Genomic DNA, 27,556 nt, shown 5'->3' on the forward strand with positions numbered 1-27,556 from the left:
TCTTTGCCTGTCGCACAATGTGGTATCCGCGAGGTATGTGAAACGGTGACTCGGAGTTGTCCGGAAATGGACATCGTCGTAGACGCGTTGCCACCGCTACCAATTGCAAGCGTGCCACGTTTGCTTTGTTCCCCGATGCGTTCGTGCAGATTGCATTGTCCATGGAAAGATTACCATATTCGTCAGAGGAGGCCACAGTTGGCCACAGACTTAAGCGGCGCGTGGCTGGCTAGTATAAGATGATGGTCCCCCCGTCCGCTAATCACGCCGTTCTCTTTCATTCTAGGTACGAAGAGCGATTGAGGCTTGAGTAATTCCAGGTGTGTCCGCTTTGCTCGACTGCCATTGATTTCGAGGCTAGACTTTATTAGCTAACACCTCGTCCCGACAGACCGTAATCTATCAGCCGCTCTCGGTCAAGTCGAACCATGCCACAAGCCCCCCGCAACGTCCCTCCCGAGCTCGTCGAACATATCATCGACTTCAACTTCAGCGATCGACCCAGCCTCTTCGCGTGCAGCCTCGTCGCCCGCGCCTGGGTCCCCGCCACTCGACTGCACCTCTTCACCTCCCTCAACCTCAGCACTGCTCGCCGCATCCTCGCATTCGCCGACATTCTCCCCACGTCCCCTTACATCGCGCGGCACGCGCGGGAGGTCCACGTCCCCGCCTGGCTCAGCAAGCCCGCGCCGCGCGACGCCCTCGCTCAAGTATTTCAGCAGCTCTGCGAGGTCACGGTGATCCGTTGTGCAGGGCAGCAGCTCCAGCCGGTGTGGTACGAGGTCCTCGGTCGGCTCAGCTCGGTCAGGTCGTTGAAGCTGCGCGCGACGTGGTGCGACCTCGACGCCCTGAACGGGCTGTTGCGCGCGGTCTCGGGGGTGACGGACCTCTTCGTGCAGACGCGCATGCTCTCTGGGGTGGGCGAGATCTCAGCGCCGGCAGCGCGAGTCGTACCCTTACCCGACCTGGAGCGCATGGTCGTCTTCAACGCTAACGGATTGCCGAATGATTTTCAGTCGATTATTTTGAGACAGGACTTGCCTCGCCTTGAGAGTATCGAGGCGCAGTTTGGCTCGGAAGAGGACATACTGCTGTTCCGCAAATTCCTTGATAGAGGTGGGTACAAGGCCTTGAAAGACTTGCATATGGACTTCACCTACGAATACCTGAGTGGCCCGACGGATGGTAAGCGCCTCCTCAGTCTGGCCACGGACAACGGCTCATCATGACCATCGTTGCAGGGACCGATGCCACTCAGCTATTAGGTGAAAGCGTACGGAGGTGCAACCTCCGCAGTCTGGGCCTCAAGTGCGACAACGACGACTTCGCACGAATCTGGGCAGCCAGTCAGGAATCCTTGACATCAACGGACAGTTCTGACTTCCCCATGTGCATGTACAACTGAGGCACGTACATGATAAATATTTGAAGCCTGAGCTGGAAATAGAGCTTGAGGACGCAGACCGAGCGCTTCGATAACGAAGCCTAATTCAAACGGATAATCGATATATGTATATACACGCCGACTCGCGGGGTATTGCTGGTCTCGACAGAGCTATGACGATACATGGAACAGACAATTATAGCACGACAGCGACATATGTAATCTACGAACATCATGACAATCGTACACTTGCTCGATGGGTTGATAAGTTAGGGGGATATCTTGCCAGAGGCCGTTCAGCCAATGACGTCTCCGATGATCTCCACGGAGTCGCCCGTCTCCGTGCGCCGCATCGCCGATGAGCGCAGGACGGTGCCTACTCCGTGTTTCATCGCGAAGTTTTCGGGGCTGGCCAGGCCACTGCCGCTCGAGGTCCGCCGCACGTCGCTCAGTTTGAGGGACGCGACGTCGCCCACGAGCCCATTCACGCTGTGAGTCTGCTCACTGTAACGCTTGTATCCATGAGTCTTTCTCGACGGACTGGTAGCCACTCACCCATCCACGTCCAGCGACTCCTGCGCCTTCAGCTTCTCCCCCTCCTGGCGGCCTGCTTCTTCGATGCGCTGCACATCGCCGTCCATCACGGGGAAGCTGCCGCCCTCCGGGTGCGCCTCCGCCGCACGCTTCGCCTCGCCAGCAAGGGAGTCGAGGGGCGGGGTGTGTCCGAGAGCCTCCCTCGTCGCGTCCACGAGTTGCTCTGCACCAGCCTCGCCGAGGGTGCTGACGTTGACCTCGCCGACCATATTGAGCTCGCGGTCGGCCTTGATGCGCTCCGCATCTTTGAGGGCGATGTCTTTCAACACCTCTGGGTCGACCACTGGGATGACGGCCGCGCCATCGGGATGCTTCGCGGCGGCAGCCTGGGCCTCCGCAGCGAGCGAGCCGGGCGGCGGGCGGAAACCCAGCGCCTTGTGCTCGTGCGACATGAGCGTGCGCGCCTCCGCAGCACTGAGGGAGGCAAGGTTCACGCCACCGGTGGCGGGTGGCTTGACGGCCTTCGCAGTGCCGTTCAAGTGGATGGCCTTCGAGCCGGGCGGGCTCGCCTCGATGTTGGTCTTGCGCTCGGCGAGGATGCGCTGGGCGTCCTGACGCGCGAGCTCCTTGAGCGTGACGGGGTCGGGCAGCTGCTTGCCCGCCTTGCCCTCAGGGTGCTTCGCGGCGGCGGCTTGCACCTCTGCAGCAAGCGAACCGTGGGGCGGGCGGAAACCGAGAACGCGGTGCTCTTCGGACATGATCTTCCGTGCTTCCGCTGGATAGTGGTGTTAGCGCACAATGCCACCGCGGAACGAGTGAGACGGTCTTACCCTTGCCTACAGCCTCGAGGTCAATCCCGACGGCGTCTGCAATGGATGGCCGGCGGGTGGCGGCCGTCTTGGGGGGCGCGGCACCGTCCGCGATGGGCTCGACATCAGGGGAGCCGGTAGTGCGCAGAATGTCGCCGTTGACCACTGGGACCTCGGAGGTGATGATGCTCGGGGCGGTTTGAGTCTCAATCATGACGGTGAGTGGTGAGCGCGGTGAGATGGTGGTGGATGAGAATGGGTGGCGGGGACAGTGATGAGCATGGCTTTAAGGCGAGCAGCGGTGGGGCTGGTGGAACAGGGAGCATTCGCTTGCAATCTGGGGTTCGTTCGACTGCGGGGTCACGTCATTGGCGGTGCCCGCGTCCCGTCACCATCACCTGATTTGGGGGTCACGCCGTCCCGGCGCGCTTCTTCGCGCTTCGCCGCAGTCGTCTCGCGAGCTGCCCGACTTCGCGTCGGCCAGCCAACGCGCCATCCCCGCGTGCACCCCGCGCGGTGGCACAGCCGATGGCGATGTTCAACTGCACCCACACGGCAGTTCGGAGGGTGGCCACACGCGCCGTGAGCACATGCATTCTCAACGCGCACAATAGTGTACAATCCATCCCGGAGAAGCTTGCGGACACGAAGCATGCGTTAGGCTCAGAATCGGCGATGATCGTTTGTGGGCTATAATGCTCACCAATGACAATGGATGAGAACCTATGAGAAGCTGCTGTCACGGTTATGATTATCGCGCGGAAGCTACTAGCGCGGTGGAGTGGGTTCGAGGGATGATTGCAGTCGGGACGAGAAGTCGGTGCGTCGTGACGGCATAATGATATCTTAGATCGTTGTCCCCCTCCGCGAGGTCACAACGTGCAAACACCTGCACAAACACAGTTCTTTGGTGTCGCGCGGCCGTCGTGTTTCGCGCAAGTATGTACGCGCACCTACATACATGGCTCGTAGCTTGATGCTAAGAGTAGTCCTTCCGAGGCTTCGAGCAACTGCACCCGCACGCGCGCAGCGGCGCGCTCGCAATGTGTTGCCAGTGTGACACATGCTGCTGTGATCAAGGTGAGATTAGCATCCACGCAGTAGATGACAAACGCCGGATCCGGAGGTGACATGAAGGGAAGCACTCATAGATACTATAGAGATCCAGAAGACCGAACACATTGCGCCATGCAGCTGCCCCCACATCGCAAGATACCGAGTTCCGTATGCATACCAGAACGCATCTTCTAGCCATCCCCTTCGGGAGGTGCGGGTGTGTCGTTCATCAATCAAACACGGAGCATCGCAGACTCGCAGTATCGTTCTGTACATGCCGTGTAGGCCTCACAAAAGACGCGTACGTGAAATGCAGGTGGCAGGTATCGGGTGGTGGGATCGTTGCAACGGACTCGAGCATCGTAACATCTATCGACACAGGGCCTTCTGCGTACCCAACCAGAGAGGGCAGAGCTGGCAAGAGACTGATGAGAACACGACTCATGAGCACTCACAGCTTCCACTGGCCAGTTCCGGACGCACGCGCGTCATCTGTCCCTCCGCCTCGGAATTCGAACCAGCGGTCCTCCGCCGCTAGAACCGGTTTCCGTGCGAGCTAAAAACAGCCTCTCGCAGGCGCATACTTATACACACCGACGGGTGACGCGGACGGCGCGGTAAAGCAGTAGAGAAGTAGGGTGCGTTCCCGAGACGCGCATGCGCGTTGACACGGTGGACCGTGGTGCAGCGTCGCGCGAAGTCGCCTCCACACTGAGCGAACTTCTCCCGAGTACCGACTTGTACCGATGGGCTAATCATCGACGGCGAGACGCGTGAACCGCGCGCGAATTCTCCATGGGGCGGTTCGCTGATAGTCATGCGGAGAATCAGCGGTTCGTCGAAGCGCAGACTCGTTGCATGTCGAGCAGGTAGAGACGAACACGTACTGATGTGGGTGTCATTGCAGACGGAGATCACAGTTCCAGTCATCCAACATATCAGTTGGCCATATGCGCCTCATAGCATTCATGGCACCGTTGTATGAGTAGCTAGCTATGCATCATGAGCCCAGCAGGCATCCAGCGGAAAGAAGCAGCTGGTCTCCCATGAATGAGTGGGAGTGGTCGTCGAAGCGTGGTCTCCGGTCGAAGAGGGTGGTGTAAGACTCAGAGGGTGCAAGCAGGGCGAGTAAGCGCCTAAATCCACGAATGTAACCACTTCCGTTTATGGTAATCAAGCGCTCAGCATTTTGCCCCGACTTGCTCGGGACGGTGAACATCTCCTCAGCCCCTTCGCAGTCCTCAATTCCCATTGCCCCTCTCCTACAGCTATGCCTCGTGCGACGTCGGACCGCTTCAGCAGGGCCCATCTACCTTCTGCAAAGTCAAAGTCTGCCGGGGAATCATCAGGATCTTCGTCCGCTGTACACAATCCAATCTTCAATACAGAGCGATTCGGCCAACATATTCTCAAGAACCCGCAAACAGCCCAAACGTGCGTTCAGTTTTGTGAGTCTCCTCTCATTTGCTCACGTTGATAACAGAATTGTTGACACGGTACGTACTCTCTCAAGCAGGCATGGAATAGATGAGCGCAGACCTAAAGGAGGGCATGGCATAGGCGAATCTGCGACCGACAGACAAAGTGCTCGAGGTCGGTCCTGGTACCGGTAACCTGACGGTCAGGATATTGGAGAAAGCGAAACATGTAACGGCGGTGGAGATGGACCCCCGCATGGCGGCCGAACTCACGAAGCGAGTACAGGGAAAGTGAGTCCCCGCCCCCACTCTGCGCCCCCCATACCAATCTCCGCACCCAGACCCGAACAACGGAAGCTCGAAATCATCATCGGCGATTTCGTCAAAGCCACCCTCCCCTACTTCGACGTCTGTATCTCCAACACGCCCTACCAGATCTCCTCGCCGCTCGTCTTCCGCCTGCTCTCGCACCGGCCGCTCTTCCGCGTCGCGATCCTGATGTTCCAGCGCGAGTTCGCGATGCGGCTCGTCGCGCGCCCGGGCACGGACCTCTGGTCGCGCCTCTCCGCGAATGTCCAGCTCTACGCGAAGGTCGACCTCACGATGCATGTCAGCAAGAACAACTTCCGCCCGCCGCCCAAGGTCGAGAGCAGCGTGATTAGGCTCGTCCCGCGCGACCCACCTCCGCCCGTGGAGTTTGGCGAATTCGATGGTCTGGCGCGGATCGTGTTTGGAAGGAGGAACAAGATTTTGCATGCGAATTTCTTGGCGAAGGGTGTTATGGAGATGCTGGAGAGCAATTGGCGGACGTGGGCGTCGATGAACAATGTGGTACGTCCGGCTTGTGCACCATCTGATCAACCAACTGAGTCAGTGTCGGGCAGATCGTCGAGGATAATGTCGACATGAAGAAAAAGGTACAAGAAGTCTTACAGGAGACGGGCTATGCAGAAAGCCGCGCAGCGAAGCTGGATATCGATGATCTTCTGAAGTAAGTGTCTATCACAGCTCGGTCGGATGACGCTCACGATTGTGCGTAGGCTTCTGTCGGCATTTCATGACGTTGGTATACACTTCGCATGATACCAATGTATGATATGATCGCATTGGGCTTAGAGTTTCCTGTCGCATTCTCTCATCGCTGGTTTTGTACTGGTATGTGCATCCATGGTTGCTAAAAGTACTCTACTGTAATGATACATTGCTAAACATGTACACCGTTTCACTCGTACACGAATATCAAGAGCACACGATGCTACGAGCAGTGAGCATCATAGATAATGATCCCCCTATGTTTGCCTGTCAGCGTTCCTCGGCGCAATTGTATAGGAGTTACTGCTCACGAGTTGTTTAGCGGGTATCATGCAACCTCCTTCTCCTGCTGCGCCTCGTATTGCTTGGGTGTCAGCGTTTTCTACGTTCGGATGATGTGAGTTGGCTAATACCAGTGGTGCCTTTGGCTGGGCTCGCAGGCGAGACTGACCTGCGAGAAGGCGTGCATCTGGGCGATCTGATCCTTGAGGACTTCATTAACTAGATTGCAGCCGATCAACTAGATGCACGGCTACGTAAACTTGGCCTGAACTTGGCCACTCACTGAATCGATGCCTCGCCAACGTGTTCTTGCCCTCGAAGGCCTGACATACACGTCTCAGGCGATCCTCCTTCTTCGCACGATAGGAGCGACTCACCGGGCTCACGACGAATACCGCGTAGTTCTCCCCGCAGCCGTTCGACTGGTCGATGATGTCCAGGTGGATGATGGGAATTGCGGAGCGAATGGCGCCCTCGAGGTGGTCTCTTGAGATGGGCATTGCGGCGACCAGGCGGCGGATTACGGCGCAGAAATTGAGAGAGCAGGAGAGGGTGCGGGGAACGTATCTGATAAGATCTCCGCTGGCCTTACCCAATATATAGTCATCGGGAGATACCGATCCCGGGTCGCGCTTTCCCCACACCTCCAACTGACTCAGAACATCGCGCAACCTGCTCGTCTTCGCGGTCGCCGTTCTCGACGGCCTGGGCGAATTGCGGTCCCACAATTACTTCGGATTTCCAGCGGCAGCGTATGCTCCGTGCCAGCAGACTACGTCCATCAACCAATGGCGTCGAGCGAAATGGTTAGGCTTGGGAACCCGGTCCGTTCGTAGGAAGGGTGTTCCGAGCCGTTCGGCCTCCGTTCATGCAGGACTCGGTCAGACCCAAAACTCAGTCAGCTCGGATGCCGACGGAGCAATGTAGTTCGGCCAGTAAGTACTTAGTGACACAACCTAGCAATGGTCGGATCGGATGGGCCGCGGCATAGGTTCCAACGCACGTTCGTACGTCCATTCATTGATCAGACATACCTTCTCGCCATTACTGACGCCGGCCGGGATCTCGGCCACCTAAGCAGTTGATGTGTCCTCCTGAGCCTATGTGTGCATTGAGTGCCCGGGTGAGTGTCTAGAACTTTGATAGAACATCCTAGGTACACAGTAAAAATATTTAAAGAATTTTTGGGCCATTGAGATGGCAATGGGAGGGGCTTTCGTGACGAGAGTACTGGCGGCTGAGTTAACTATGAAGTCGGCCACGCAGTTGCACATGAGCCTATACGAGGCTGTCAAGTGTCTATATGGGCATCAAAATAGTTTGTGAGGCTCACAGACATTATCACAATACTTCAACAGCCACGGGGCCTGAGCTGTGACCACAGTGACTGGATGCAGTCAAGGTGTACAGGATATGCAGCCGGGAATTGCCAAATATGGGCATCACCACACAGATTGATTTTTCCTGCTTCCAATTCTCGGTATATGGACTTCAGATATGGTACATGGATAGAAAGGATGATTAGTTAGACCCTAGTATTTATTCTGTGACCATAGAACATGGTTCAGTAGACAAAGAGGACGGTGACCGACTACCTAGGGTGGCCGAGATCCTGGCCGGCGTCAGTAACTGTTTCGTTTCAAGCTGTTTCCTGATTTTGGCCGTCACCCCTCGCCAGCCCAAAGTCATAACCATTCAATGAGCTTGTCGCAGACTCATTTATCGCTACTTTTTGGTCAGCATCGTGTACGTTCACGAACACATCTGTCCAACAGCCGTCATCGACGTCGGATGGATACCACAGTCAACGTTCCGCGAGCGCTGAGGCTGCCTGCCGTCCATTGTCTGTCCCTGGCTTGACCAGCGCTCACTTGCATCGTTTGTTGCGTCCCTGTATTGCCCACCTTCGCGTGTCCCTTGCCTCATTAGCTGAAGCCAGAGCCGCAATTCCGTACCGCGGTAATCTCTTTAGGGATGACTCCGGAGATATGGTCCCCCGGGCGCGGCACAATGGGAGGCACTGCGTCCGATTCAACAGCGCCTCCTAGCTTCTCATAGGTGATCAAAGGGAAGGCAACTGACATGTGTTCGAGGCATTGACCTTGATGTGGAAGGCTGTAAAACGATAATTCTCCGATCTGTCTACTTTGCTATATAGTCGGCTGACCATCGTCGCCTCATTCTAGCCGCGTAACTCCCTACTCTGACTCTACGACTCAACAGGACGTGCCAACCTACAAGCTGCGCCCCAGTCACATCCACGTCCATGGTATCATCCGACGCGCAAGGGAGCGCCAATCTCGCTTCGTACCATTCACGTTATAGCAGATTGGCCAGCACATCGGATCCGGAAGTCATCATTCATATCAGTGACGACCTGTCTCCGCTTTTGCACACCCAACAAGGCCTGAGCAGTGACAGCATAGCAGACTATCAGGTGAAGCCCGAGTTCGCTTCTCGTCTCTGTCCTCGGGGCTGACAACGTTCAGAGCAGACGTGATGGTAATGTCGACCCTAACACAAATGTCCTGGACCAGAATCCTGCTTCTGCGCCGGATACGTCTGGCGCGTGGGCTATGTGCGCCGAAGAGGTCTGGAAACATGAAGAAGCCACAATTCAAAACTGGAAGGAAGAGATTGACACGATGCTGGTTTTCGTGAGTATTTGACCACGATACTCATAGTTCATTGCACCTGATTCTTTTTGGCCTTATGCACTGTAGGCGGGTTTGTTCTCTGCGATCGTCGCCACATTCAATACTCAGTACTACCCGAATCTTCAACCGGCCTTCCAAGCGCCATCTGCGCCAGTATTTTTCCTCATCATGTCAGCCAATGTGACAACGCTTCCAGGGGGCATCGAAAACTTCAACGGTACCATTCAGGTGCCCGCAAGCGGGATTAACGGCATGGCAATTGCCGTGAACACCCTGTGGTTCTCCGCACTCGTCTTCAGCCTCGCCGCTGCATCCATTGGCATCAGTGTCAAACAATGGCTCGAGCATTACGTCGTCCCGCAGAGCGTTGTTCCGCGCCAGCGTGCCCAGATCTGGCACTCCCGACGGCGAGGCCTGCTCGACTGGCACGTCCCCGAGATCATCACGTTGATCCCGCTCCTCCTCCAGGTCGCTCTCGCATTGTTCCTCGTAGGCATGCTCATCCTACTGTGGAGCATGAGCTACATCGTGGCTGGAATCGTCCTGGCTCCGACGGCACTGCTCCTCGCGTTCACGGTGTACACGACCGCTGCGCCGACTGTCGCGAGCGATTGTCCGTACCGGTCGCCCCAGGCGTGGCGCGTATATCAGGCGCTCCGCCGACTGACACAGCTCTTCACACTTGTCTCGAGGTTCGGGTTCTTTGAGGGTTGGAAGCTGTTTTTGTTCGCCGGGCGAGCGACGAAGCCATGGGCGACCTGGGTCGACAGGGAGAAGGCCAAGCTGCGACGTCTCGGGAAGGGCGAAAGCAGCTTGGACGTGCTCGTTGCCGCAGACAAATTCATCGGTGGCGACACCTTCCTCGACCAGGTCGTCAGGCCCTGCCTCAACCATGCCGAAATCCACTCCGCGCTACCCATCTTCTATCGCATCCTCCAGGAACGAGCCCACCTCATCGATACAACACCCGGGCAGAGACAGATGCCGAAATGGCTTGAAGACGAGATGGACAACGGTTCCGTCGTCGTCATGGGTCATTTGGCATTGGACATGCTCCGCCGTATTGAGGCGGAGGGTGGTAAGGATGATCAGCAACGCGAAGAGCTCAGGATCCTCGAATTACTCGGACGACTCCTGTCTGCTATGCCCGTGACGGACTTCTCGGTCTACGAGGGTCTTGTCACTTGGTTTGTCGGTTCCGAACTCGCGCAGGAGCCTCGCAAAGAAGCCCTCGCGCTAATCTGGCGGAACGCCCCAACATTTCTTGTGGAACATCCAGGTATGCACTACCTCCGCGCAGCGATAAATCATTTTCTCACTAACTTTCCAGCGCTGTGCGTCTCCCTCGGCCACATGTGCTTGGACATGGTGGAACAGCTCCAACGGACTGGCGGCGACTCGGTGGCGCTCGCGAGTAGGCAAAGGGACATCCTTCAAGCCTTGGATCACGTCCTCTTTGCCACTCCTGCAACTCAGTCCTCTGTGTACGACCGTCTCTGCGCGTTGATGCAAATAACGGATATGTCTCGAGGGGCTATAGATGAAGTGGTCGATGTGGCATACCGCTACTCTGGACAATTCCCGTCCAACGAACAGAGTGAGCTCAAGTACGCTCTTCGTCGGCCGCGACTCACTTGGTCCATCTAGACATTCAAATGTTGAGCTCTTGTATGCGACCAATGCAAGACGAGAACGACCCTGTACCCGCGATGTCGTTGCTATCCGCTGTCCTTGTCATGTCAGCCAAACTACCCAACCCCGATGCATCCCTCATCGAGAACGCACTGATCTCCGCCACTGGAAACTCGAGTGCGGAGACAGTCACCACGATAGCTCAGAAGCTGGAGAGCAAGGCCGTCTGGTGGGTCGTATGCAGACTGGTGGACGGATGTATAGCCGTTGCCAAACGCGATGTTCAATTGCTGCCGCCGGGGGGCTTCGGTGCGCTGGAAGCACTGGTATCCCTTTGCGATGCGATGGTGTCGCCCGCCAACGGTATTGCGCTCCTCGGGATACGTCAGCGACTGCATGTCCTGCGAGACGTGCTGGAAGGCAGATCGTAAGCATCTTCCAACAACCTACCTTCTTCCCTTCTCATATGGTTCCCTTACGTTGCTAGGAATGCTGAAGAGATTACGGATGTGGAAGTTCTCATGAACCGACCCTCGACGGCACATAGCATAGCTGCAAGGTATGTGTTGTCTGTGATGTCTGGTCCAACGGCAGAGGCTCATGACACGCATATTCCGCAGGCGACAGCGACGGTCACATTCAACAGATTCGCTGGCGGCGATGGAGTAAACGTAGCCCGACAGTCGATCCTTGTATTACATAGATACATATAAATCAATAGCAGCAGCAAAAACAGATCCTACGCACTCTCCCGTATCATATCCTCAGCGCATTGATCCCTTCCGGACATTCGGCCTGCAAGGTACAGCCAATGTACGCCTGCATACTCACCGGCCGATAAATCCAAATTTCCCCCTCCTCGAAACCGCTCATGACGCATTGATTGCGCTTTGGCTTGATGTCTGTGCTCACGCTCTGTTCGACCACCTCCAGCGTGCCCAGGTCCGCCGGCTTCATGAACTGCCCGTCCGCTACCTGCACAGACGGCACTGCGTCGCTCACGATGACCGCGGTATGATCTGGGTTGCCCATCCACTGCGTGTACGTCGTGCGGCCGTTGCTGACGACGAACCGCACCTTGCGCCACTCGACGATGTCGCCCCGGCGCACACGGTCGTCGCCGCCGCGCCAGCGCCCGACCTGGTTGCTCTTGCCCATCGCCTTCCCCTCGAAGATAAGGTGCCCGTGCGTGCGCTGTGTGCTCGGGATCGGCGCGGGCACGTAGTCGTACTGCTCGAAGCACGCGATGGCCTTCGCGGCTAGGTCCCAGCACTCCCCGCGTGCGCAGTACTCGCCCGCTTCCACGAAGCTCTCCGCGAACGAGGCGATGGTCTCGCCGTACGTCTCGTGCGCCTCGACGAGCGCGGCGCGGTCCATAGGCGCGGGCCGTGGGAGGTAGCGTGCTTCGCGGCGCACGGTGCGCGTGTCGTTGGGGTCGCTTTCGCCCTGGAGAGGATACTGAACGGAGAACCACACCATGCTGAGATCGGCAAAGATCGCGCTGCCGGAGAAGATCGCGGTGTACGGTTCGGGTTGCGATATCGTGGCGACCTGTCTCGTATCGGTCCTGCCCTTCAGACCAGGTACCAGTCCCATGTTCGCGGTCTTGAACCACGCATCTTCCCAGTGAGCGGACGGTGAAAAGTGCATTGCTACATCGAGGGAGGCTGAACCATACTGCGTAGGAGGAGGGTAGGACATAGTAAAGTCTTATGCTACACATGAACATAGTGTCTGGATAGATCAAGCGAGACTCGCACCGTCTGCGGGGACGGCGAGCGCAGGAGATGGCTGGGCCGGTCGTGACCACTTCGATATCGAAGGCTGCAGGTTCTTCAGTACCGCGAAGTGGTGATACTGTAACAGACTTACTGCTGTGACGCTTGACGGGGTTCTAGGTGCAGGGGCCACCACAGACGAAGTAGCAGGTTCTTCGACGACCTTCTTGATTCCCTGTACACTCCTTGGAGGCACAGGCAGGTTCAGATACTTGGCGAAGAACTCGTCAAGCCAGCTGAAGAACACTTGCTTGTCCTCCGGCGACAAGTTCGCCCAGTCAAGCTTCTCATCGTCAACGGCCTCCGGAGCCCTTGTGATCGAGACTGATCGGACTGGGGGCGGGGGAAGGGGAGGAGAGACGCTGTCTGGGCGTGTGTCTCTACGAATAGGAGGCGGAGCAGCAGGTGGTGAGACACTGTCAGGACGAGAAACCCTGCGGATCATGGGCGGAGGTGCCGGGGCGCTAGGTGAACTAGGGCTGGAAGGTGTGTTCCTTGCATTGCTCGTGGTGGAAGAGGTTCTGGATGGCGGAGGAGCATAGAGTTCGCTGTTCTTTGGCTTCACAGCAGGCGGTGGTGGCGGTTTCCTATGGTTTGGGTCCCAGTTAATCTTCTTGCTCGGCTGGCTAACCATATGGTCCCGAGTGTGAGCAGCTTTCTCAACACTGTAATCCTTGGCCTTCATGGCCTTCTGCTTGACACCTTGAGTTCCGAGTCAGTTTCATGGGGGGTCCAAAGATACGCTGATACTCACTGGCGAGCATCCTGGGCTAGAGTTGAGAGTCGACGTCTGGTGACGACGTGGGGACAGGTGGAGAGGCGCAGTAGCAAGCTGCTACCTGAGGTTCTATCGACGACGAGCAAGCTGGAAGATGAACAAGATAACCGACGCAGTTGAACGAGCCTCAAAGTGTAGTCAGTGTGAGAGGCGGAGCCACGGCACTCGGGCTCGACACCGACTCCGAGCGGCCATTCAAGCATGGGCGCTTGTGCGATGGATCATGCACATGGGATGCCAGTGCACGATTGTGACGATCTTGTCTGCCAGCATAATGGTCCCGGTCCCTCCTCCTCCTTCTCTCCAAGCGAACCTGTTGGGTTCGCTCACATATAGCTACTACTTGCCTCATCCAATATGACAGGAACGCGTTCTTACCACTTAGTTACCCATGGACCACGGTGACCGACGCTAGAGCTAGCTACGAACAGATTCCAACCTCCTCAGTGCATGCGCAACTGGATGCATGGTGCAAAGTGTATGCGGGTATCTTTCAGGGCTCCGTGTGCACTCCCATATATCTTTGGTAGACCAATAACGCTTTGCTACCATTCTCCCCATCGTCCGGGGCGGGGCAATGCACATTCATGTATACGGAATACAGTAATATGTAGTCCTTTGAGTGGGAAAGGAGAGACGAGTGTCATACCCTGTCGTACCGTACGTCTGAAAGTGTAATGCTACACCATGAGCTTCATGTTTGCGAATCAAACGCGATCATGTGATGCAATAAGACGCGAGACGCGAGAGGAGTGCGGTGCATAGCCATGCTCCACTAGGACCTAGGTCAACATAGACTGCTAAGCCAGCAAAAGCCAACATATTCCCACCAGATATGCCTGTAGAGTCGTTCTGTCTTCTTGTGGTATGTAAACCATTCAAATGCTAGAAAAGTTGCCTCGGTTCCATGAGCCAAATCGATGTCGTGCTCGGTGGAACACTAGCACCACCTTGCCGAGCTCCTCGCATCGGCGCATTCTCTTGGCCTTCGACTCTGCAGAAGCAACGGTAAGCACGGGTCACCGTAAGAGTGACCTCAACATTTCGGACTGCCACCATCCTATACAACGGTAAGAATACACTCGCAATACCGGAATAGGGAGAGACCGCCGCCTGCGCCACGTCCATCAGGATCCTCATTACCGTCGCGACACCGGGGGGTCTGGCCGCTGGCAAAGCACCACCGCCCCGCCTCTCATTCGCTTTCGCGGAGCGAATGACATCACCCCCACTCCCCGCCATGTTCCCCGACGCAGCAGTCGTCAGGTATAAAACCCGACCGTCGTTGCCCATCTTCCCCAACTCGATTCTTCGCCTTCTCATATCATCCAGACCGAACGACCTCTATCACTGTCACGACCGTTCACGATCCCAACAATTGTCAAGATGTCTCACAACGCTGGTTCAGTTATGTTCGCTGCCCACCAGGACGCTACGCGTTTCGCTGGTGCGGGCCATGTCGACCTCAAAAACATTGGTGAAGGTATGTACCTTCGCTCTGTAGCATGTCTTTGACAGCAACCGACGCGGTTTACGGCACAGCGGAAGCCCGCAAGCTGATGTCCGCCGAGCACAAGGCTCTCGGCTACCGTCCCCCTCCAGGCTCGCTCGCTGCAACGGCTCAGGCTGAGGCTGCGAAGCACCCCGACGCCTCCGCCGACATCCCCGAGCAAGCATTGGAGCAGGCTGCCATCGAGGATGCCACTCGCATCCAGAGCTTGAAGTCCATTGACGTCGATCAGGTCGGCGAAGGCATGTAGCTGTGTCAAACCTGGCAAGAACTTCGGTAATGACCCTCGTTTACAGCGGAAGCTCGCAAGATTGAGTCCGAGGAACACAGGGCCTTGGGCTACCGCCCGCCTCCGGGCTCGCTCGCGTCGCAGGCCCAAGCCGCCTCAGCGAAGCACCCTGATGCGAGCTCCGGGTTGCCTTCGCATGAGCTCAAGCGTGCAGCCATCGAAGACGCGGCGCAGATCGCAAAGCTCGAGGGCGAACGGGGAGTGCCGCTATCCCAAGTCGGCATAGGTACGTGTGGCTTCTGCTCGAGATAATTGCTGTTGCTAATACGCGGTCCACAATAGCTGAAGCTAGCAAGCTGATGTCGGGAGAGCACAAAGCCCTGGGATACCGCCCACCACCTGGCTCGCTGGCAGCCAAGGCACAGGCTGCTGCTACCAACCACCCTGACGCATCTGCAGGTATCGAGACTGCGGCGCTCACGAAGGCGGCGGTCGAGGACGCACGCGCCATCGAGTGAGTATCCAAAAGCAATGAGCCCCACGGTTGTGTTGCTGATCCGCGACATAGGACTCGGCGTCAGGAAACCGTGGACGCAAACGGCACAGCTGTCCCAGCCGACGTCAACGTCAACACTACGACCGCCGACGAGGCGCATGCTCTTCAGTCTGAGGAGCACAAGACCCTCGGCTACCGCCCACCAACCGGCTCGCTCACCGCGCAAGCACAGTCCGGCGTGGACAAGCGTGCGCAAGAGCCAGTGACGAAAGAGCTCGCGGCTGAAATCCAGGGCCAGGAGCACAAAGCGGTCGGACACCTCCCAGAGAGTGGCTCCCTCGCTGCGACTGCACAGAGTCTCGCGGACAAGAACGCGAACGACGGAGGTGACAGGACTCTCGGTGACGTCGGCCTGTAAAGGTGTATGGATGAATTGAATGAGCAGAAGTAGGACGTACTTGTAGGTTATCGGTTTAATGTCACATTGTAGCATAGCATTCCGCGTACGCATCCTTTGCATCGGCCGCGGAACCTCATGGTGTGCATGCAAGTATTTGGCGAAAGACCTCCGCGCATTGTCACGCAAATTGTGCGGTATTGTCTTGTCACGGTCTTCAAAGTTCGACGACCTACCGGCGGTACGGTGCCTTCCTAATAGCATATCTTCGTGGGTGTGGTCTTGGAGTGGTCTGTCCTACTCTGCGAATTCTCGAAACGTGTGTGTCCAGAAGCAGGGAACTGAACAGAGTTAAGGTTTCGTGCTAATTGACAGAGTTCGTCGATGGTGGAAGACAGAGGACCGCTACGGGCGCCTGTGCGCTCTTGACCTCGTCGCCTCCTCCTTACGCTTAGAGCCCGTTCAATCCTACTCACATTATGTTCAAGAAGCCCCTTTCTGACGTCAAAACAACTGGTATTATGCTGCTTGCTATTGATGCACGCCCTCTCATATAGAGTTCAGCACCTCTGCGCACCTCTGATCGCCGGAAACTCAAGCAACGCGTCCTCGAGACCTACAACCATGTCGCGCCCGAGGATGGCGATGTCCTCGTGCCGGAAGGCTTGCATCACCAGAAGTTCGTCACTTACGCGGACGATCCAGGGGTCAGTCATGAGCCTCAGATGTTGAGCGAAGGGTTGACCGGAGACTGCGACTCGGAACAGGTGGCCTACTTCTCCATGGAGGGCGACCCGTTGTGGTTCACGATCGGGAAGGACTCCAATGCTCTCATCCCAACGGGCGAGTGACCTTGGCTTAGCCCGTATAGCTGATGTTCATTCCACCCTTGAACAGTATACACGCTCTGGAAGTGCCCCAATCTCCTTCCCTTCCTCTCCACACCCGCACCGGTTATCCCCAAGCTCGTCGGCGGTGCCGATCTCATGATCCCAGGAGGTCCGCCTCTTTCCTTCTCTACTACCCGCACAGCACCTAACGCCGACGTGCTCGCGCAAAGCAAGTGGTCCAGCACTCGCCCGGTCTGCAAGAGGACCAGCTCGTTGCGATCACGCAGTACCATAGAGAGAAGCTCGGGCACCCGATTGCAGTCGGCCGGATGGCAGTGGATGAGCTCACGCTTGAGAGAGCGGAGGAGAATGATGTGAAGGGGAAAGCGGTGTACGTGTTGCATACGTGGAAGGATGCGTTGTGGGAGATAGGCGCGAGCAACGGCCAGGACGTCCCGGAGCCCAGAACTCTGGAGCCTGCAACGAATGGACAGAGGGAGCAGGAGGAGGAGACGGGCGGACAAGCACAAGAGGCGGATGGACAGCCTACGGCAAATGGCGTGGCAGAGCAACCGCAGTCTGTCACTAACGAACATGCCGTCGCTGCAGAGGCCTCATCACTACCTCTTACTCCGGAGGGTACGTCGCCTGTGTCTCAAGGCTGTCCCGCCACTCATCCCCGTCTGAACAGACGTGTCGCATTATCTACGCGATGCATTACTACAAGCCCTGCAGACATCGCTCGCCTCCCTTCCTGCGTCTTCCTTTCCTATACCTGCCTCGACATTCTGGAGCTCTTACATCCTTCCTGCACGGCCTGTGTATGCCACCGGCAGGAGAGGACCACTAGGTGCGAGGCCATATTCTCCTCTGTGCGATCTGGATTTACAGTGCATGTTCCGCCAGACCCAAGCAAGATCGATGTGAAGCACTCCACGCACAAATCAGTCAAAGCGTTCTTGAAAGCTTGTGCGAAGGACGGTCTCATCAAGCTCAAGGATGCTAAAGGTGGCGATGTATTCGTAACAGGTCAGCTAGCCTCAGACGATACTACGATGCCGCGGCGAAGGCTGACTGCTGGATTTAGCCGTGTTCCCGAAGCATTCTGATGTTGCTGAACATAGAGAGCATCGTACGGTCAAGGATGCCGAGTTGAAGCAACAGAAGGCGGAAGATAGGGAGCGGAAGGAGAGAGAAGCGGAGGAAAAGCGGAAGGGCGAGATCCATATCACAGAACTCTGGAAGCCTTTTGGCACAACGCTCAGCTTCTTCGTAGCTGCCGACAAACAGTCAGTGCGAGCCAGCAAAACGTAAGACCAGTGCTGACATCCTAATACCAGGACGTCCGAGCTTTTTACGCTCTCTGATATCAAAACGATCGTCAATACGTACATCGCCTCTAAGAGCCTCGTCAATGCGCAAGAACAGGCATACATCAACGTCAGTCAAGATGACGCGCTCCTCGCCGCAGTGACCAGCAAAAATGAGTTAGGCGTGGAGTTCCTGAAGCGCGAAGAGGTTCTGACGCGTCTTCGGGACCACATGCAAGGCTGGTATGAGATTCGGGTGGAAGGTAAAGATCCCTTGCGAAAGTACGTCCGATCCGCGAGGTCCTTCGCGAAGCTCTTTTCTACAATACTTCTCGTCCTTATCCTTTCAATCGACAGAAAGGGCCAGCTAAAACCGGTCCAGGTGGTCATGAAGATACGCCAGGGCCGCAAGGCGTGCACGCTCGTGACCGGCTTCGAGCCGTACTCCCTCAGCGCGGAGGACCTCGCGGAGGAGCTCCGGCGGATCTGTGCTAGCTCGACGTCCGGTCAGTGACTGATCGACTTCCTTCCCCGATGCCGAGTGGGACAGACCGCTGACGCCGGGGGACGATATATATAGTGAACCCCGTCCATGGGAAGGCGTCGGAGATGGAGGTGATGGTGCAGGGAAAGCAAATCAAGGCGGTAACGGATCTGCTCGTGAACAAGGGCGTGCCGAAGAAGTGGATCGAAGTCACTGACATGACGGCGGAGAAGAAGAAGAAATAATCACCGTACGCGGAATATACGCAGGCTCTGTATTTGTGTTCGACGGTAGTCGTGCCGAGATCTGTAGCTATTAGGTCCGTTCATCCGTCTTCTCTCGCTTGCTGCCGTTCTAACGTATTATGTCGCAAGTCTGTCTTGTATTACACACACCTTGACACTTGAATTTAGCTGATCGTTGAGCGTTCAATGGCTCATGCACTCATGGCCGGCGAGAGCGGGCTATTACGTGTAGAAAACGGTCTGTTTTGGGCTTTCACAGTAGATGTCGACATCGTCGCGTTTACGACAGCGCAGATCGTGAGTTCTATCTTATCCTGACTCATCGCCTTAGAGCTGATAAAGAGGCACGCTGCTTTCGATGTGGAATCCAAGTGGAACCACTGGAGTGTGAGACCTCGGGAATGTGACTGAATCGCTTGAACAGATCACTGAGAACAGTACGCTCGTCACTGCGACTCACCGGGGCCGCGTTGTGTCTCGTACCGCATGTGTTCTGGTGCCGGGGTTTCCTGGCCCTCTGAACAGATGAAGACTGGTCAGGACACTGTGGCCGCCGCACACCACCCGGAGTTCAACATAGTATGCCCTGTCCTTTCCCAGGGAGGCTCCTCGACGTTTCTGTCGTCCCGAACCCCTTCCCAACAGCACGGGTCACGCGTACCTCAGATCTGTCTCGCGTCTCTCGGAGTGTTGACCTCATGCACGCTAATCAGTATGGGACCGGCTAGTCATTATCTCCGTTATCCTGCCTGGACCTGCCATACTAAATGCGGACTTCCACAGAATTCGTATACGTATGGGTGTATCAGAGGCGGTGTCTCTCCATGCTCATGAAAACGTTTGAGAGGCTCAGGAGTTCTTTATCAGTACTCATGCACGGGTCTTTGGATCTACCACGATATACCGCCTTCCACGTACCGGTGTCTGCTCAGGTGTCTATCGAAGGGGAGACCTTGGCCTCATTGGTACTTTACACGTCAGTCAGTCAGTGTACTCCTTCTATGCACTCTGATCCTTCTGCGCTGATGATGACTTCTCGGGTTCACAGATTAATGACGTGCCTCCGCATGCCTCGCATACCTACAGTATACTTCCGGAGCCGGAGGTGCCATACCCCGTGGGTCATATCTTCTAAGCGAACTCAACAACATCGGTACGCACAGTCGATTCCAGTTATGTCAGAATGACGATCATTCAGCCAGTATTGGTGTGTAATAATATGGGTCAGTAGACCGGCGATCAGATCGCAGCCCTCCCTTCCGCGACGAGAGAACGCGTGAGGTGACTAATTATGCGAACCGCTTCGAGACTGGGACAACGAGCACTCATCTACGACATGATTTGCGGGATGAGTGCGTCCGAAAACGTATGTGCCTCAGAATGTGGTGCCGCGAGTTACTGCTCACTATGTTGTCATTGCCTAGGGCTTACTATGAAGAACGCTACAAGTGTGAACGAGCCTCGCAAAATGGTTTACACGCTGAGGCACTAGCGACAAATCATTAATCAATGCTAGCCTGGCCCCCATGCGTCCGGCTCCTGTTCTGGTCGATATGCGAAGATGCCCTCTGGGTCCCGTGTTCACTTCGCGATACTAGACCTCCAGGATTCACGTAACCGCTGCGACGGCTCGGACTGCGATTTCGGGATAGAGTGATTCAGGCGCCTCGCTGGTCCGCCTGCGTATATAGTCGGCTCTCTCTGCTTCGATGTGGAGGCATTCCTGTACAGGGGCAAAAGTACAACACCATGTCGTCCCGATCCGTACTTCACGTTGGCCTCCTATGCTCGGCCGCGTACATGACCTATCGCTCCAGTACTTCTCCTACTCCCCCGCCTTCCGATGAGGAGGTCAAAGCCCCAAGAGACATTAGCACGAGGGAGCGAGTGTTCACACGTGTCGCACGGCTCGTGGCTAGCATCGTCAAGGTATGCATGTGTGTTCTATAGACGTGCCACCATGTACTGACTACTTCGATTTGACCTCACAGTACACGACTGTGGCTGGCGTGGGTTGCACTGTCGCTGTCATCTACGCGCGAGACCACCCCGGTCCTTCCAGTAGAACGATATTGGAGAAACTCGTCCTCCCTGGATTAGGATCGGCGGCGAGGATCTCGATCACCCCTGCCGTCCTCGCAGGATGGTCTCTGACGATGTTGGGGACGACGCTTCGCCTGTGGTGTTACCGCACGCTGGACCGATTCTTCACCTTCGAAGTCACACTGAAGGAAGGGCATGAGTTGTGCACCGGCGGGCCATACTCCTTGGTGCGCCATCCTTCCTACACGGGTTGGATCGTGCAGACCATCGGGCTGGCGGCCTTCCTCGGAGGTACCGGGTCTTGGGCCAGAGAGTCCGGGTTCCTTGGAACTGTACCGGGACAGCTTGCAGCTTGTGCATTCCTCGCTGTGGAGACATATATTTGCATGAGTATGGTGCACAGGTGTAGCGAAGAAGACACGCTCATGAAGAGCCGCTTCGGAGACGGTTGGTACGCTTGGGCGCAAAGGGTGCCCTACCGCCTTCTTCCTTACGTATTTTAGTGCCGGACATCAATTGTACGTTGAATGAATGTAGTACTAGTTGTTCATGTCTTTGATGATGTAACGATACTGTAACGACCTCCCCGACGAGCCGAAATGACGATCCACAATATCGATATCAGCATGTACGCAGCAATTTGACGATTTGTGGTAGCAGGGACTACCCTCCGGTTAATGTCATATTCTGGGACTCTTTGGTGAGCTTATTGAACTTCAGGCCTGCGGATCAACGTTCATCAATTTAAGCACCTCGTCGCGGCCTTCGCTCGAGGATTGGACGACGTACTAGTACTGCTGCAACCACGACATACGACTAAAAAAGTGCCCAACTCTTCAAACGTTCATGGCTGGCAAAAGCTTTGATCGTCGTGTGCTTATGGAACGCAGGCGGCCCGTGTGTTCATCACGGTCCGTCGATGTCGAGATCGTATGTTCTGTACATGTCTTCCCGCGTCTCATCATATGTATCTTCAAAGACGGCCCCCACCGCATCGAGGGCCGCTACACTCGATGCTGGTATCCCTCGAGTGTACAGGAGCATGCGCGCGAGACCTCGCAGGGTACGGCTGATAGGTACCCTTGCGACAGAAGAGTCACTACGCTTGTCACTGGACCGCCGGAGGCGCACATTGTCACGTCCTGCACTCGATCTGGACTCTGGGTCCCTCTTGTCCTCTCGACGGCTGCTCGATGGACGAGCTCTGGAGTCTGCGTGTGTCCCAACACTTTCCGAACGTGAAAACGGGATGCTTATGTAGCCCTTCGTAGAGTCCAAGAGGGTCGCAAGGCCGAGCGACGTCTGCACCCACTGTTCTCTTCCCGACGACGCCGACACAACTGGGTCAGTCAGTTTTTGTGTCTGTCCTGGCCAGTACCATGGTCGTTGGTTGCCGTATACATACATGGCCAACGAGAATGGGACCGGCTAGCTGCTTCAAGTTCCTCCGACGCTGACTGTAACCATCCCGTCAGGCTGGCCTGAGCCTAGTGTTATGCAAGCTTCCATGAAACTCGAATAAGTGTAACATGGGGCCCGTGCCTGCTGAGGCTCTGGAGGACTTGACATGTGAAACTTTGGACACCACCCTGGCAGGAGAGGTTGTTTGGTCATCCGTGTATCCTCCGGCTCGCTTGCTCCGCAGAGCTGTGGATATAGCTCCGAGTGGTTGATATATGGCCCGTGCGAGGTATGAATAGGACAAGGTGGGATTGCCAGCCAGAAAGGTCAGCTTCGCTGCATTGTCCTCCGTTGGAGACCAAACGTTGACTGGTTTGACACTGCGATGCATGTATTAAGGGGTCTGTCACGATAACTAGTCTTTCTCTCAATGACTCAGTATGAAGATATCAGTTGATCAGCCGTTCAACGTCGTAGCTTGCAGAGAGGCCCTGGTCGAATTGGTGTTTTACGTCAGTCAGTGAGTCGTCTTGCTTCCACGCACACTGTTCCTTTGAATGCCGATCATGACTTCTTGACTTCGCAGCATAAAAAGTTCCCAGCGTATTCCTTCCATCCCTATGCATACCTCATAGTGTTCGGAGGCGCCATACTCCTTATACCTCCGGCCTCCAAGGTCAGTCAACGCCAAACTTCCGGTTCGCTCAGCTGATTCCGGATTTGTCAGGGCGACAGTCAATGCGGCGCATAGTATGTGATGCTTATAAGTATCCGGCCTAAAGCCCGTCAATGCACCGTTGCGTAGGACCCAGAGGACAGACCGGAAACATTTCCTCTACATAAAGAGAATGGACGCGAGGTTTGCGAGGTTCGCTTCGGTACTGGCACCTTCCGGCCGCTGCGTGGACCAGCCTGACGGTATATTCAACTTACCATTCAGTGCTGCGATATGACTGTATTGTCAAGCTGAAGGATGTGTCGGAACTCTCCATTCCGATATCATGGAAACGGGTTACTACATGCTCAGCCGATGGTCACAATTCAAATCATCGCCCACCCGCTTGGCCGCCATGCGACCGCTGCCTGTTATGACGGATTTACGGAGGATGCCCCTCGAATCCCGTGTTCACTCCGTGAGACTGGAACTCCGCCGAACTTCACGTAAACCCTTGCGGCGACTCGGACTTTGATTTCAGGGAAGAGGATGATCCCATCGCCTCGCGGGTATAAAGTACGCACCCTCTGCTTGGGTATGGACCGGTACGCCTAGCCAAGGCAATAGTAGGACATCATCATGTCTGCCAGATCCGTGCTTCACGTCGGCCTCCTATGCTCGGCTGCGTACATGACCTATTGCTCCAGCACGTCTCCTACTCCCCCGCCATCGGACGAGGAAGTCAAAGCGCAAGCGGACATTAGCACGATGGAGCGGTTGTTCACGCGTGTTGCACGATCCACGGCCAGCATGCTCAAGGTATGCATACCTTCTTAGATTCTACAAAAGAGCCTCTCATGTACTGACTTCTGACGCTTGGTAGTACACGTCTATTGCTGGTGCGGGCTGCACTGTCGCTGCTATCTGCGCTAGGGAGTACTCCAGCACTTACAGCGACACAGTGTTGCAGAAACTCATATTTCCGGGGATAGGATCGGCAGCTAGGATTTCGATCACTCCCATCGTCCTTGCAGGATGGTCTCTCACTATGTTGGGGACGTCACTTCGCCTCTGGTGCTTCCGCACGCTGGACCGGTTCTTCACGTTCGAGGTCACATTGAAGGAGGGACACCAGCTCTGCACTGGCGGCCCGTACTCCTTGGTGCGCCACCCGTCCTACACGGGCTGGATCATCCAATGCATCGGGATGGCGACTCTGAACGGCGGTGCTGGATCTTGGGCGAGGGAGTCGGGGTTCCTAGGCACTGTACCCGGGCAGATTGCTGCCTGTGCGTTCCTGGCAGTGGAGATGTACATGTGCATGAGTATGGTGCACAGGTGCAGCGAAGAGGATAGGCTCTTGAGGAACCGGTTTGGAGACAGCTGGTTTGCTTGGGCGCAAAGGGTGCCTTACCGTCTTCTTCCTTATGCATTCTAGCACCGAGCATCAGACGTATCATGTAGGATACCACCGTGTACGCGATTCTTCTTGTCCTTAATTACGACGACCTCTTTCACGGTTGTCCGTACTATGGACGCAGCGAATTTGCCATGATAAAGCGATCAATTGATGTATTACTGTAATTAAAGTGCAAGATAACGTAACGTTGAATGAACAAAAAGTACTGCATGTACAGCACCCTATGGATAGTCAGAGTCCCTAGTCATAACTGTCGTCAATCATAATCATACTAATGCCACGAGCTTCACAATGACTGCCAGAAGCAGGATCACATACGACACGCGCGCTCAACGAGGCATAGATGGAAGAGCGTGCCACCCCAGACATGACAATGGCCCTGGGGAGTCACAGGCCTATCTACGACCAGCTGCGGGCCGATGGTGATCGCTGTTAGTCCACAGACTGCGAGTGTTAACCGATTTTAACCGAAGTAGTGATTCCTGCGCGAATTCTGCACGACGAGAGGGGCCGGCGTCGACGTCGCATATGCGGTCGTGGCTACTTTGCTGTTGTGCCCGACCAGGGTATACTGACTCGCAGTAGGAGATGCGGACAGCGCGGTAGAGGTCGCGACCTGGAACTCCTTCGCGAACTTGTCGAATTCCAGCTCAGCGATGCGTCTGGCGTTCAACAGGTGGAACTCGCTCCAGGCTGCGTCTGGGTCGGTGATCTAAGGAGCCACGCGTAAACATCGCGTTGCATACATAACGAGCCATGACGTACGCTGAGCATCTGGATGTGCGCCGGCTCGTCACCCCCGCGTTGTGTTACCTGATCACCGAAGTTAAACAATGTATACACGTTGCGCATGAACGTATCGCCGAGGACCATGACTTGAAGAGGAGTCAGTCCATACACGCTTCGAAAATATCGACAAGACTCACGTCCATCGTCCGCAGGTTCAAATGCCGCCACACATGTCACCATACCGTTGTCACCGATATCAGCCAATACGGCGTCGATGGGATGAATGGGGTAAGTGACACCACTGAGGGCATACGACTTGAGGACGCGCTTGTATCAACGAAATACGACAGGACTTACCCGAAGACGAAGCTGATGTTCACTTTCGATTGGCAGGGAAGCGTGTAGGTGTTGTAGTCGTCACTCCACATCGCCCCGGCGATGTCTTTGTACATGAAATCCACTACGGCTCTTGGAATCGTACCTAAACACAATGACCATAAGGCTCAATTAGGTGAAGGAATCCAACTAACGCACCAACAGTCGTTCCGGTATCGATCAAGGCGAGGCTCTGGTTCCCAGCGGCATTTCTTGAGCAGTAACGTGAGGCCAAACACACAAGGTAAAAGACAAATCCTTACGACGTGGTGTACGCCGGATGATGCTTGCCATTCACGAGCACGCCGTCCGAGGCGGTCAGCCAACCGCGTTGCGAAAGGAGGGGAAGCTTGGGCGCCTTCGTGATGTGCGTGAGGTTGCTGACCAACTCGCCTGCGCCGCTATCATCAACACGGCCGCCGTCTCGGGGACATGATGTGACTTACCAATGGACATAACACCACCCTCCGTGACCCCCGTGTTGGTCCGAGACAACAGGAATGTCATGAAGGGAGACTCGTCCGGAACCAAGTTAAATACCTGTCAAGCAGCTTCATGAATAGGAGTATCAACGTTGCTTCGACACTACACTGACGTTGGTGAGGAAGTTCTGCCCGTTGTAAGCGGTGCCATTCAGTGTCTGGTAGATTTTGGAGCCATCGTATCTGGGAAGACTGTCAGTGGGCATCGACACGACCTCGTGAAGACGTACGGGCCGACACCAAGGAGACCTTGCACTAGGCCTCCGCCAGTGGCATTGCTGCCCGGCGCGAGAACTGTACAGTGATGTATCAGGATTGCGTCAAGTATGTCGTGCTCCGACGTACCCAATGCTTGGTTCACCACAGTGAACTCGCCGAATGTTACATTCCCAAGGACAATCTCTCCTCCTGCCGAGCTGCCATCACTACAGACGCGGATGTCAGTAGGCTACACCGAGTTCGCAACCTGCTGCGTACCCATATACAGTATTCGATTCGAGATCCGTGTAATGAATTCCAGGAAGATCAATACCGTCGGCATTGATCCACAGGTCTGAACTACCAGAGTCGACCTGAACCTGAGGGTATCGGAGTGAAGAACGAAGTTAGCATGGTGTACGCCTACGAACATGCTTCTTACATACCTGGTACGGGTGACCATTCACATATATGGTGGCCGAATACATCTCGTTCGCTATATCCGAGAAATTGATCTTCGCGTCCGCCTGCGGATTACGAATGACGACTGTCGTAGGGGCACTCTGCCGCCTGATTGGGATCCATAGGGCGCATGCACATGAAGCAAAGAAAAGGAAGAAAGAGGATCGAAGTAACATGGCAAAGTCGTGAAAGGGAAGTGGAGGGAGCTCGGCTCATCCAGTACTCCACTGCATACCGTCGAGTCTTTATGCATGGTGATGCTAAATGACTGAACTATCACACGGCATGATACGAACATCACGACACTCGCCACCTGAGAGGCTAGTTACTAGTACGACATCTATGCTGCCGCAGTGGGGTACAAATATAAGCGAGTTCCCGACGTATGTTGATATGAAACACACGTCACGATATGGCTCGAAATACGCTACCTACCGAAATTGCGCTCGAGCCATCCATCAACGCATCATTGCACCCCTCGAAGGCATGTCGCCGAGGCGGAGAATAGGAACCGCACAGCGAACTTCAGCCTCGCAAGCGCATTGCAGTAGGCCCTAGAGTTGCCCCGCTCGCCTCTACATACGGCTAACGTCTTCTGAAGGCATGTTAGCAACTAGCAAATGACCTTGACATCGCCAACTGGGACGTACAACAGCAGATCAACGATCATTTTCAGGCCCCACTGCTTCGCGGCGTTGCTCATCAGGTCGATCATGCAATGCGGGACAGCGCATCACAGGAATCTGTCAGTAGACGTCAACATGTCGCTCTTGAAGGATCTTCGTTCCCGTCCAGGCGACCTGTTACTACTGAGTGGATGCGCCGCGATGCAGCATCGTCGCGAACATACTATAGACGGTGGCTGTGCCGCCCAGGTGCCGCCAATTGTCAATCCTCTCGGGAGACCACATATGGGACGCCGCACATTCG

At 55.7% G+C, this 27,556-nt stretch overlaps 11 protein-coding genes across 11 annotated transcripts; 7 read left to right on the forward strand and 4 right to left on the reverse strand.

Moving 5' to 3' along the window:
- The first annotated feature begins 388 nt into the window (after positions 1 to 388).
- Positions 389 to 1,469, forward strand: C8Q71DRAFT_898493 (uncharacterized protein). The gene is made up of 2 exons (XM_047928775.1): positions 389 to 1,185; positions 1,242 to 1,469. The coding sequence occupies exons 1-2, from the start codon at positions 429 to 431 to the stop codon at positions 1,403 to 1,405; spliced, it is 921 nt and encodes a 306-aa protein (XP_047779847.1). The 5' UTR covers positions 389 to 428; the 3' UTR covers positions 1,406 to 1,469.
- A 2-nt stretch (positions 1,470 to 1,471) lies between these two features.
- Positions 1,472 to 3,060, reverse strand: C8Q71DRAFT_833577 (uncharacterized protein). Its single transcript, XM_047926399.1, has 3 exons — positions 2,749 to 3,060; positions 1,940 to 2,693; positions 1,472 to 1,888 (listed from the first exon to the last, which is right to left on the reverse strand). The coding sequence occupies exons 1-3, from the start codon at positions 2,939 to 2,941 to the stop codon at positions 1,681 to 1,683; spliced, it is 1,155 nt and encodes a 384-aa protein (XP_047779848.1). The 5' UTR covers positions 2,942 to 3,060; the 3' UTR covers positions 1,472 to 1,680.
- Positions 3,061 to 5,053: 1,993 nt separating this feature from the next.
- On the forward strand, positions 5,054 to 6,284 carry C8Q71DRAFT_705949 (S-adenosyl-L-methionine-dependent methyltransferase; the record flags this gene model as incomplete). The annotated part of the gene is made up of 6 exons (XM_047920477.1): positions 5,054 to 5,217; positions 5,267 to 5,279; positions 5,344 to 5,492; positions 5,543 to 6,032; positions 6,086 to 6,192; positions 6,242 to 6,284. The coding sequence occupies 6 exons, from the start codon at positions 5,054 to 5,056 to the stop codon at positions 6,282 to 6,284; spliced, it is 966 nt and encodes a 321-aa protein (XP_047779849.1).
- Positions 6,285 to 6,561: 277 nt separating this feature from the next.
- On the reverse strand, positions 6,562 to 7,015 carry C8Q71DRAFT_856993 (bola protein; the record flags this gene model as incomplete). The annotated part of the gene is made up of 4 exons (XM_047927355.1): positions 6,562 to 6,615; positions 6,685 to 6,734; positions 6,799 to 6,838; positions 6,893 to 7,015. 4 exons carry the CDS (start codon positions 7,013 to 7,015, stop codon positions 6,562 to 6,564), a joined length of 267 nt encoding a protein of 88 aa, XP_047779850.1.
- A 1,723-nt stretch (positions 7,016 to 8,738) lies between these two features.
- C8Q71DRAFT_562814 (uncharacterized protein) lies at positions 8,739 to 11,508 on the forward strand. The gene is made up of 7 exons (XM_047919376.1): positions 8,739 to 8,952; positions 9,010 to 9,172; positions 9,239 to 10,451; positions 10,503 to 10,769; positions 10,820 to 11,231; positions 11,292 to 11,363; positions 11,425 to 11,508. Exons 2-7 carry the CDS (start codon positions 9,092 to 9,094, stop codon positions 11,471 to 11,473), a joined length of 2,094 nt encoding a protein of 697 aa, XP_047779851.1. The 5' UTR covers positions 8,739 to 8,952; positions 9,010 to 9,091; the 3' UTR covers positions 11,474 to 11,508.
- On the reverse strand, positions 11,342 to 13,587 carry C8Q71DRAFT_754629 (uncharacterized protein). Its single transcript, XM_047923499.1, has 4 exons — positions 13,337 to 13,587; positions 12,677 to 13,284; positions 12,565 to 12,628; positions 11,342 to 12,513 (listed from the first exon to the last, which is right to left on the reverse strand). Exons 1-4 carry the CDS (start codon positions 13,344 to 13,346, stop codon positions 11,561 to 11,563), a joined length of 1,635 nt encoding a protein of 544 aa, XP_047779852.1. The 5' UTR covers positions 13,347 to 13,587; the 3' UTR covers positions 11,342 to 11,560.
- Positions 13,588 to 14,746: 1,159 nt separating this feature from the next.
- C8Q71DRAFT_856996 (uncharacterized protein) lies at positions 14,747 to 16,013 on the forward strand (the record flags this gene model as incomplete). The annotated part of the gene is made up of 5 exons (XM_047927356.1): positions 14,747 to 14,843; positions 14,903 to 15,102; positions 15,181 to 15,385; positions 15,442 to 15,613; positions 15,668 to 16,013. 5 exons carry the CDS (start codon positions 14,747 to 14,749, stop codon positions 16,011 to 16,013), a joined length of 1,020 nt encoding a protein of 339 aa, XP_047779853.1.
- Positions 16,014 to 16,409: 396 nt separating this feature from the next.
- On the forward strand, positions 16,410 to 19,158 carry C8Q71DRAFT_754636 (eukaryotic translation initiation factor SUI1 family protein). The gene is made up of 12 exons (XM_047923500.1): positions 16,410 to 16,508; positions 16,557 to 16,699; positions 16,760 to 16,835; positions 16,890 to 16,991; positions 17,057 to 17,461; positions 17,514 to 17,672; positions 17,729 to 17,851; positions 17,910 to 18,111; positions 18,163 to 18,414; positions 18,490 to 18,638; positions 18,713 to 18,935; positions 18,991 to 19,158. Exons 1-11 carry the CDS (start codon positions 16,472 to 16,474, stop codon positions 18,859 to 18,861), a joined length of 1,797 nt encoding a protein of 598 aa, XP_047779854.1. The 5' UTR covers positions 16,410 to 16,471; the 3' UTR covers positions 18,862 to 18,935; positions 18,991 to 19,158.
- Positions 19,159 to 20,610: 1,452 nt separating this feature from the next.
- C8Q71DRAFT_856999 (uncharacterized protein) lies at positions 20,611 to 21,407 on the forward strand (the record flags this gene model as incomplete). Its single annotated transcript, XM_047927357.1, has 2 exons — positions 20,611 to 20,790; positions 20,853 to 21,407. 2 exons carry the CDS (start codon positions 20,611 to 20,613, stop codon positions 21,405 to 21,407), a joined length of 735 nt encoding a protein of 244 aa, XP_047779855.1.
- Positions 21,408 to 23,599: 2,192 nt separating this feature from the next.
- C8Q71DRAFT_796266 (uncharacterized protein) lies at positions 23,600 to 24,398 on the forward strand (the record flags this gene model as incomplete). The annotated part of the gene is made up of 2 exons (XM_047925663.1): positions 23,600 to 23,779; positions 23,844 to 24,398. 2 exons carry the CDS (start codon positions 23,600 to 23,602, stop codon positions 24,396 to 24,398), a joined length of 735 nt encoding a protein of 244 aa, XP_047779856.1.
- A 222-nt stretch (positions 24,399 to 24,620) lies between these two features.
- C8Q71DRAFT_563127 (aspartic peptidase domain-containing protein) lies at positions 24,621 to 27,105 on the reverse strand. The gene is made up of 12 exons (XM_047919377.1): positions 26,611 to 27,105; positions 26,444 to 26,544; positions 26,312 to 26,391; positions 26,197 to 26,260; positions 26,080 to 26,149; positions 25,931 to 26,024; positions 25,748 to 25,877; positions 25,644 to 25,696; positions 25,467 to 25,590; positions 25,307 to 25,410; positions 25,146 to 25,255; positions 24,621 to 25,092 (listed from the first exon to the last, which is right to left on the reverse strand). Exons 1-12 carry the CDS (start codon positions 26,800 to 26,802, stop codon positions 24,844 to 24,846), a joined length of 1,371 nt encoding a protein of 456 aa, XP_047779857.1. The 5' UTR covers positions 26,803 to 27,105; the 3' UTR covers positions 24,621 to 24,843.
- Between the last annotated feature and the right edge of the window lie 451 nt (positions 27,106 to 27,556).

This window comes from Rhodofomes roseus (genome assembly GCF_022264815.1).
Source record: "Rhodofomes roseus strain CIRM-BRFM 1785 chromosome Unknown C8Q71scaffold_8, whole genome shotgun sequence".
Taxonomy (NCBI): Eukaryota; Fungi; Basidiomycota; class Agaricomycetes; order Polyporales; family Fomitopsidaceae; genus Rhodofomes; species Rhodofomes roseus.